Below are 9611 nucleotides of genomic sequence, written 5' to 3' on the forward strand. Positions count from 1 at the left end.
GACTAAACATTCCAGGGTGAAAGAGAAGGTGGGAGGAGCATAGTGCCTTTGTTTGTCAAGAAGTATAAAAACAGTATGTTTGTGTTTTTGGCTTCAGAGCTCTCGCCATGAATAAAAATACAGATAAGACTTGTGAGTTGTGGACCTTGAATCATTGATGATTAAAACCAGAGCCTTACAACCTCTGGTAATGATTCAAGCTTAGGGTGAATTAGAGATAAAAATTCACATGACAGAGCTTCAAGTTCCTTGGTGTCCACATCACCAACGAACTATCATGGTCCAAACATACCAAGACAGTCAGGAAGCGGGCACGACAAAGCCTATTCCCCCTCAGGAGACTGAAAAGATTTGGCATGGGTCCTCAGATCCTCAAAGAATTCTACAGCTGCACCATCGAGAGCATCCTGACTGGTTGCATCACCGCCTGGTATGGCAACTGCTTGGCCTCCGACCGCAAGGCACTACAGAGGGTAGTGCGTACGGCCCAGTACATCACTGGGGCCAAGCTTCCTGCCATCCAGGACCTCTATACCAGGCGGTGTCAGAGGAAGGCCCTCAAAATTGTCAAATACTCCAGCCACCCTAGTCATAGACTGTTCTCTCTGCTACCGCACGGCAAGCGGTACCGGAGTGCCAAGTCTAGGTCCAAAAGACTTCTCAACAGCTTCTATCCCCAAGCCATAAGACTCCTGAACAGCTAATCATGGCTACCCAGACTATTTGCACTGCCCCCCCACACCCACCCCATCTTTTTACGCTGCTGCTACTCTGTTAATTATTTATGCATAGTCACTCTACCCCAAATGTACATATTACTTCAACTACCTCAACTAGCCGGTGCCCCCGCACATTGACTCTGCACCGGTACCCCCCTGTAGCCTCCCTACTGTTATTTTATTTTACTTCTGCTCTTTTTTTCTCAACACTTTTTTGTTGTTGTTTTATTTTACTTTTTTATTAAAAATAAACACACTGTTGGTTAAAGGCTGTAAGTAAGCATTTCACTGTAATATCTGGACCTGTTGTATTCGGCGCATGTGGCCAATAAAATTTGATTTGATTTGATGTGAAGTATTCGCATATCCCTTCGCATCACTCTGGAATGAAAAGCACTGTAGCTTATTAACCTCATATTCATTATCTCCAGCACCAAACCACTGTCTACATATGTGAAAATGGAGCATATATACGTTTTGTAGAAAGAAATATAACGTTAAAAAGTTATATCCAATGACATCATCAAAAGTTACATGAACAAAGTACTTTTCAAACACTATGAGATTCGCGGTGACGTGGGGAGCAAGAAAATACCCTCCCTCTGGCTAGAAACTCATTGCAGGTTCAGAAAATATTGTTTTCTCTTACTTTTAACCCTACCCTGTGATGTGACAGAGAAGCATTTTTTAGTCCCTTATCTTTTAACCACAGATCCTAGAAACATATACATATACAGTGGTTTGGTGCTGAAGATAATGAATGAGGTTGAAAAGTGGCAGAGTTGCCCTTTAAGTTATTATTTTGGACCCATGTTCGCCTCTGAGGCAGCAGGTCCTCTACAAACTGTCTGAGGTGTTTCTCTGACTATTTACTATAATGGTGCTGATTAACTGAACACGATAGGGGGGGCGATAAAAAAAATCGGAAGCCATTCATTTTCAATGGAGGGAAGCGAAACGGGCAGGGGACCGTTGGGCGATGCAAACATGGGCGAGGGAGTGCGAATAGGGCGGGACGTAAGTTGGGGAAAGCTTAATTCTCAGCGATATCGTGTCAAGATTGACCAATCGAAGCTCACTATAGCTTCAGCCCCTACTGGATTGGCAGTTGATACCTAGCACTACCTAGTATGCTTGCTAGCACCCATTATTATTACTATAAATCATACTGGAAACATTGCAATATTATTAACAGCAGGTCTACCTTTTCCACCAGCCTCTGAGGCAGCAGGTCTTCTACAAACTGTCGCAGGTGTTCTCTGACCACGGAGTAGTGGAATACGGTCACTCTACCGTTGACCACACCCAGGATGGATGGCGTGCGATGGACACCCAGCTGGTTGGCTAGGCGACGCTCATCACCAATGTCAACAATGCCGATACCCACACCTGAGTGATGGAGACCATTCATTAGGTTGTTACACACCAGTGGACAGTAGAGGGAAGAAAAGAGAAAGTTGTATTATACAGATTACAATGTACTGTATGTTTTGATTCATTTGAGTAATCACTGACTAATAGCTTTGAGCCCATTTCCCCTGTTGTTCTCTTGTCAATGGTTAGTTTCTCCACCTATGTTACAAACCACACATCAGTGAATGAATTTAACGACCTTAAATGAGGTTTCGACCCCAACGGATTCTTAGTGAAAGACATGTTCTGCATCCCAAATGGCACCCTTTTTCCCTACAGAGTCCACTACTTATGACCATAGCCCTATTGTCCCTGGTCAAAAGTAGTGCAGGGAATAGGGTGCCATTTGGGACACAGCCATGGACATCCTGGAAGTCAACCGACTTCGTACCCAGTGGCTCTAGCTCCTGTACTGTCTCCCTCCAGACTGGCTCGATGTGAACGCAGGCGAAGCACCACTCTGAGGTGATCTTGATCAGGTAGGGCCGCTTGAAGCTGTCGGGCAGCACCTCACTGTTGTACCCTGCGTGGTGGAGCAGGTACTTGTTGTCTGAGAAGTCCCGGCCTGACCTGGGGAAGAGATGAGAATATTTAGCCACTCTTGGAGGACAATGGAAGTTGATTAAAGACGCTTCTTTACCACTAAACCCAATGTGTTTTTGCGTGTAGCCTTCGTCTGGGTTTTCCAGACAGAAAAATAAAGGAGGCTTTGATACTGTATCTTTCAAAATGGCCTCAGGGACCAATCAAAGTAGGAATACATTTACGTTTTGGTCATTTAGCAGATGCTCTTATCCAGAGTGACAGTGCAATTAAGGTAGGTAAAACAACCACATATCACAGTCATTGCAAGGGATACAAGACAACATGACGTGATTGGCAAATTAGTTGCAAAAATTGCGTGGTATCTTTTCCTTTGCACTGACCTAGGGAAATGGAAGAATGACTCATCGAAGTAGAAGCTGTTGTGGAATTGTCGGTTGAAGCCCTGCTGGTGCTGACCCTGCTTGTTCTCCATCTGACCGTAGCGGTCATAGTTAGCACGCCGCTCCACATTCCCCAGGACCTGAGGAGGGATCAAATCAAACTTTATTATGAACTCCTCTCCTCCTCCTGACTGTAGAGTTTAAATAGAGCCGTGTTCTACAATTCAGATCCTTGGAGACCCACAGTGTCAGGATGTGCAGGCTTTTGTACAAGCCCAGCATTTACACAACACTTCAGCACCAGAATCATCAAGCTCTTGATTAGTTGAGAAAGATGTTAGATCTGTGCTGTGTCAAAACATGTAGTGCACACACCCAGTGCATGCAATGTAGCCATGTTAGTTGCATAAACCTAAATCTGAAAAATTCTGTTTTTGTCTGCATGTGTGTCTGGTAAGTGAAACTAGTTTACCTCATAAGATTTAGTGATCTTGATGAACATATCCTCAGCCCCAGGATCATTGTTCTTGTCTGGGTGCCTTGAATACAGAGCAAAGGGAAACTTATAGCAGAGGGACACATAAAACACCCACACCAGTAGAAATCCACTTTTTCGAGCAGAAAAAAGACAGCCAGCGCTTACCCATGATGTTGAACAGCAATTTAAGTCAATAAGTCATTGTTTTAGTCAAAGTATGATAATTTTGGGCTTGCAAATCCGTGTGAATGCGGTGCCTTTTCCTATGATATGACATACACTAATGCCAAGAGTGTGCAAAGCTGTCATCAAGGCAAAGGGTGGCTATTTGAAGAATCTCAAAATGTAAAATATATTTTAAATTTGTTTAACACTGTTTTGGTTACTACATGATTCCATAGTTTTGATGTCTTTACTATTATTCTACAATGTAGAAAATAGTAAAAATAAAAACCCTGGAATGAGTAGTTGTGTCCAAACCTTTGACTGGTACTGTACATATTTTCCAGCCTACGTTTCATTTCAGGGCTGGGATTTAGTTTAATGTTACCACCCACCAGCATGGCATTGTTTATTAATCAGAAACAGTTGCAAAGTTATTCCTCTTAGCGACAGATGAGCCAAACAGCGTTGCACCCATTGGATAATTTTTTTAAACGTTCACTTATGTTTGAGCTATATACAGTGGGGAGAACAAGTATTTGATACACTGCCGATTTTGCAAGTTTTCCTACTTACAAAGCATGTAGAGGTCTGTAATTTTTATCATAGGTACACTTCAACTGTGAGAGACGGAATCTAAAACAAAAATCCAGAAAATCACATTGTATGATTTTTAAGTAATTAATTTGCATTTTATTGCATGACATAAGTATTTGATCACCTACCAACCAGTAAGAATTCCAGCTCTCACAGACCTGTTAGTTTTTCTTTAAGAAGCCCTGCTGTTCTCTACTCATTAGTATTAACTGCACCTGTCCACACACTCAATCAAACAGACTCCAACCTCTCCACAATGGCCAAGACCAGAGAGCTGTGTAAGGACATCAGGGATAAAATTGTAGACCTGCACAAGGCTGGGATGGGCTACAGGACAATAGGCAAGCAGCTTGGTGAGAAGGCAACAACTGTTGGCTCAATTATTAGAAAATGGAAGAAGTTCAAGATGACGGTCAATCACCCTCGGTCTGGGGCTCCATGCAAGATCTCACCTCGTGGGGCATCAATGATCATGAGGAAGGTGAGGGATCAGCCCAGAACTACACGGCAGAACCTGGTCAATGACCTGAAGAGAGCTGGGACCACAGTCTCAAAGAAAACCATTAGTAACACACTACGCCGTCATGGATTAAAAATCCTGCAGCGCACGCAAGGTCCCCCTGCTCAAGCCAGCGCATGTCCAGGCCCGTCTGAAGTTTGCCAATGACCATCTGGATGATCCAGAGGAGGAATGGGAGAAGGTCATGTGGTCTGATGAGACAAAAATATAGCTTTTTGGTCTAACTCCAGTTGCCGTGTTTGGAGGAAGAAGAAGGATGAGTACAACCCCAAGTACACCATCCCAACCGTTAAGCATGGAGGTGGGTGGAAACATCATTCTTTGGGGATGCTTTTCTGCAAAGGGGACAGGACGACTGCACCGTATTGAGGGGAGGATGGTTGGGGCCATGTATCGCGAGATCTTGGCCAACAACCTCCTTCCCTCAGTAAGAGCATTGAAGATGGGTCATGGCTGGGTCTTCCAGCATGACAACGACCCGAAACACACAGCCAGGGCAACTAAGGAGTGGCTCCGTAAGAAGCATCTCAAGGTCCTGGAATGGCCTAGCCAGTCTCAAGACCTGAACCCAATAGAAAATCTTTGGAGGGAGCTGAAAGTCCGTATTGCCCAGCGACAGCCCCGAAACCTGAAGGATCTGCAGAAGGTCTGTATGGAGGAGTGGGCCAAAATCCCTGCTGCAGTGTGTGCAAACCTGGTCAAGACCTACTGGAAACTTATGATCTCTGTAATTGCAAACAAAGGTTTCTGTACCAAATATAAAGTTCTGCTTTTCTGATGTATCAAATACTTATGTCATGCAATAAAATGCAAATTAATTAATAAAAAACCATACAATGTGATTTTCTGGATTTTTGTTTTAGATTCCGTCTCTCACAGTTGAAGTGTACCTATGATAAAAATTACAGACCTCTACATGCTTTGTAAGTAGGAAAACCTGCAAAATCGGCAGTGTATCAAATACTTGTTCTCCCCACTGTGTGTGTGTGTGTATATATATATATATATATATATATATATATATATATATATACACACACACAGTGGGGGAAAAAAGTATTTAGTCAGCCACCAATTGTGCAAGTTCTCCCACTTAAAAAGATGAGAGAGGCCTGTAATTTTCATCATAGGTACACGTCAACTATGACAGACAAATTGATAAAAAGAAATCCAGAATATCACATTGTAGGATTTTTTATGAATTTATTTGCAAATTATGGTGGAAAATAAGTATTTGGTCACCTACAAACAAGCAAGATTTCTGGCTCTCACAGACCTGTAACTTCTTCTTTAAGAGGCTCCTCTGTCCTCCACTCGTTACCTGTATTAATGGCAACTGTTTGAACTTGTTATCAGTATAAAAGACAGCTGTCCACAACCTCAAACAGTCACACGCCACCAAACTCCACTATGGCCAAGACCAAAGAGCTGTCAAAGGACACCAGAAACAAAATTGTAGACCTGCACCAGGCTGGGAAGACTGAATCTGCAATAGGTAAGCAGCTTGGTTTGAAGAAATCAACTGTGGGAGCAATTATTAGGAAATGGAAGACATACAAGACCACTGATAATCTCCCTCGATCTGGGGCTCCACGCAAGATCTCACCCCGTGGGGTCAAAATGATCACAAGAACGGTGAGCAAAAATCCCAGAACCACACGGGGGGACCTAGTGAATGACCTGCAGAGAGCTGGGACTAAAGTAACAAAGCCTACCATCAGTAACACACTATGCCGCCAGGGACTCAAATCCTGCAGTGCCAGACGTGTCCCCCTGCTTAAGCCAGTACATGTCCAGGCCCGTCTGAAGTTTGCTACAGTGCATTTGGATGATCCAGAAGAGGATTGGGAGAATGTCATATGGTCAGATGAAACCAAAATATAACTTTTTGGTCAAAACTCAACTCGTCGTGTTTGGAGGACAAAGAATGCTGAGTTGCATTCAAAGAACACCATACCTACTGTGAAGCATGGGGGTGGAAACATCATGCTTTGGGGCTGTTTTTCTGCAAAGGGATCAGGGAGGTGACCAAGCTCCCTATGGTCACTCTCCAGAGTTCCTCTGTGGTAATGGGAGAAACTTCCAGAAGGACAACCATCTCTGCAGCACTCCACCAATCAGGCCTTTATGGTAGAGTGGCCAGACGGAAGACACTCCTCAGTAAAAGGCACATGACAGCCCGCTTGGAGTTTTCCAAAAGGCACCTAAAGGACTCTCAGACAATGAGAAAATAGATTCTCTGGTCTGATGAAATCAAGATTGAACTCTTTGGCCTGAATGCCAAGCATCACGTCTGGAGGAAACAAGGCACCGCTCATCATCTGGCCAATAACATCCCTACGGTGAAGCATGGTGGTGGCAGTATAAAAACAAAAACAGGAACAACAAATAACATTAGCTAGCTACACTGACAGCTGTCAGTGCCCCCTATTTGTTGATGTTTATCAACGCCACGTGGAAATTCCAACACCCAATTCATGAATATGTATAAGTAGCCTTTGTCATTCTTCGAAGGTGGAACCTAAACGTGCATTTCCAGGAAATTACATTGAAATAGTGGCAGCAACTTCTTCTGGGGGGGGCTCTACAGTGTGACCATTTTACTCGCATAGGCATCTAAATATTTTGCTGTGTGACCTGGAATTTTAATTAGGAGCACCAGTGCGCCTACAAAAATTAAGGAATCCAGCTTTATTACCTTAAATATTTTTCATTGTGCTCCTACATTTCTTTGTGTGCGCATACATTTTTCAACTTATGCGCACACGCGCTCCTTGTAAAAAATGTCAGTGTAGAGCCCTGGCAGACCAGTGGAATTGTCGTGCGTCTGCTGGCCGAAAGTACTTAGTGGTCCCTGTAACACACTGTGCCGACAGCAAGCGAACTAATTGCAAACTAATGGCCCCCTACTATGCAGACTGACAATTGGTCTGGTAAGTTCTCCTTTAGCCTATTGACACAGACATTACTAGAAACAAACACATTACCCAAACATATTCATAGTATGATAGACAAAAAGTAGCAGGGTGTTTCCGACTCACCATTCTCTGACCAGCCTCTTGTACACCTTCTTGACCTCTGCTTGACTGGCGCTTTTGGTGAGCCCCAGAACTCTGTAGGGGTCAAGCTCCTGGGCTGTGTTCACCATCTCTCCCAGCAGCAGAAGGAGAATGGTCAGCCAGACCACAGAGGCCTGGAGCGGCCTACACAATCCACCCATCTCCTCCCTGTCCAACGTCTCTAGATCTGCAACCTGAGTCAGGAGGAAGGAATGAAAGTAAAGGGTTACATTCATATCATGTGACTGGCAGTTTTTCTGTTGGACCTCAAACTGAAACTATTTTTCATCACAATACAGTGCTGCGGTGTTGTTAAATGGTTTCAGTTGTGTAGTTGAGGCACTTCACTTGCATCAACTCGGTCAATTAGTTTCTCTAATGAGCCACAGAGTGGCAATGAACAACAACCAAAACGTTATGCTAAGGCTGGCCTAAATGACCCTACCTAGCCAGCAGCTAGTAGCAATCTAGCTAGCCAAAGTTAGCTAAGTATAACTATTGACATTATCAACATTAGCTACTACAGCTAGCTAATATAGCTGCATTTAGTCTACTTTTTGCTAGAAAACGTTAGATTGCCTGACAACTGGCCAAACAAAATACGAGTGTAGCTTTTACAACTAGTTAGATATACAAATTACTCTGCTAACTTAAATAAGGCAGAGAAAACTAATGAATGTAGTGCGCTGGCAGGCTGGCTACACCAGCTTTTTGCCCAGCTAACGTTAGCAGCAAATATTTTATCTGTGTTAGCAGTTTTTGCCTTTAGCTGGCTAGCTAGCTAACATTAGAAGGCCAAGTCATGTCTACAGTCATGTCTATTTATCTTGACAGCGATGCAACATGAACATATATTACTAACTAGCTACTACAAAAAATGTTGTAAAAATACTAAACCTGGACCAGTCACAAAATCAACTTGTCATCATGTCGACTGCTATGATTTGATATTGGCTACCAGTTAACGTTAGAGACGCTGCTTCTTCTTCTTTAAATTTGTATACACCGCCACCTACTGTACTGGAGTGTGAGGCGGCCTCCTTCTCCTTCTTCTTCTTCTTCTTCTTCTTCTTCTTCTTCTTCTTCTTCTTCTTCTTCTTCTTCTTCTTCTTCTTCTTCTTCTTCTTCTTCTTCTTCTTCTTCTTCTTCTTCTTCTTCGTTAACGGCGGTTGGCATCCAATATATTGCATTACCGCTCCCAACTGACTATAATATAAATCCATTATACTTTGTGAAACAAAATAATAAAAAAATCTACAAATAAATACACCCTTCCAACTAACCCTACACCGATTAAAAACCCACTACCCCATTCCACTACTTTGACCCTATCTGCTCCTGCACCATGCCAACGGCCTGGGAGGACGGGACACCACCACTCAACACACCCCGAAGTAAAATCTTGTATACTAAAATACTTCTCTGCAGCTGCCACCACAACATCTATTTTCTGTGATTTATGTTAAATTTTTGCGGTACAGTTGATAACCATTGCTATGAATGCTAAGAAGCCAACCTTAATGAAGCGTACAGTGCCTTCGGAAAGTATTCAGACCCCTTGACTTTTTCCACATTTTGTTACGTTACAGCATTACTCTAAATTAAATTGTTTTTTTCCCTCATCAATCTACACACAATACCCCATAATGACAAAGCAAAAACAGGTTTTTAGAAATGTTTGCTACTTTTCTTTTTTTTTATGGAAATATCACATTTAAATAAGTATTTAGACCCTTT

The 9611-nt window shown here is 43.0% G+C and overlaps 1 protein-coding gene across 1 annotated transcript in view; it reads right to left on the minus strand.

Moving 5' to 3' along the window:
• LOC121578326 (dnaJ homolog subfamily C member 16) overlaps positions 1-8854 on the minus strand; it is a 29895-nt gene extending 21041 nt beyond the window's left edge. Inside the window, exons 1-6 of the mRNA XM_041892637.2 lie at positions 8772-8854; positions 7857-8068; positions 3531-3597; positions 3059-3198; positions 2524-2702; positions 1924-2108 (exon numbers count right to left, since the gene is read on the minus strand). Of these exons, the coding sequence (XP_041748571.2) occupies positions 1924-2108; positions 2524-2702; positions 3059-3198; positions 3531-3597; positions 7857-8035 (750 nt within the window). The 5' untranslated portion in view covers positions 8036-8068; positions 8772-8854. The remainder of the gene's footprint in view (positions 1-1923; positions 2109-2523; positions 2703-3058; positions 3199-3530; positions 3598-7856; positions 8069-8771) is intronic.
• Between the last annotated feature and the right edge of the window lie 757 nt (positions 8855-9611).

The sequence above is a fragment of the Coregonus clupeaformis genome, chromosome 12 (assembly GCF_020615455.1).
Source record: "Coregonus clupeaformis isolate EN_2021a chromosome 12, ASM2061545v1, whole genome shotgun sequence".
Lineage (NCBI taxonomy): Eukaryota > Metazoa > Chordata > Actinopteri > Salmoniformes > Salmonidae > Coregonus > Coregonus clupeaformis.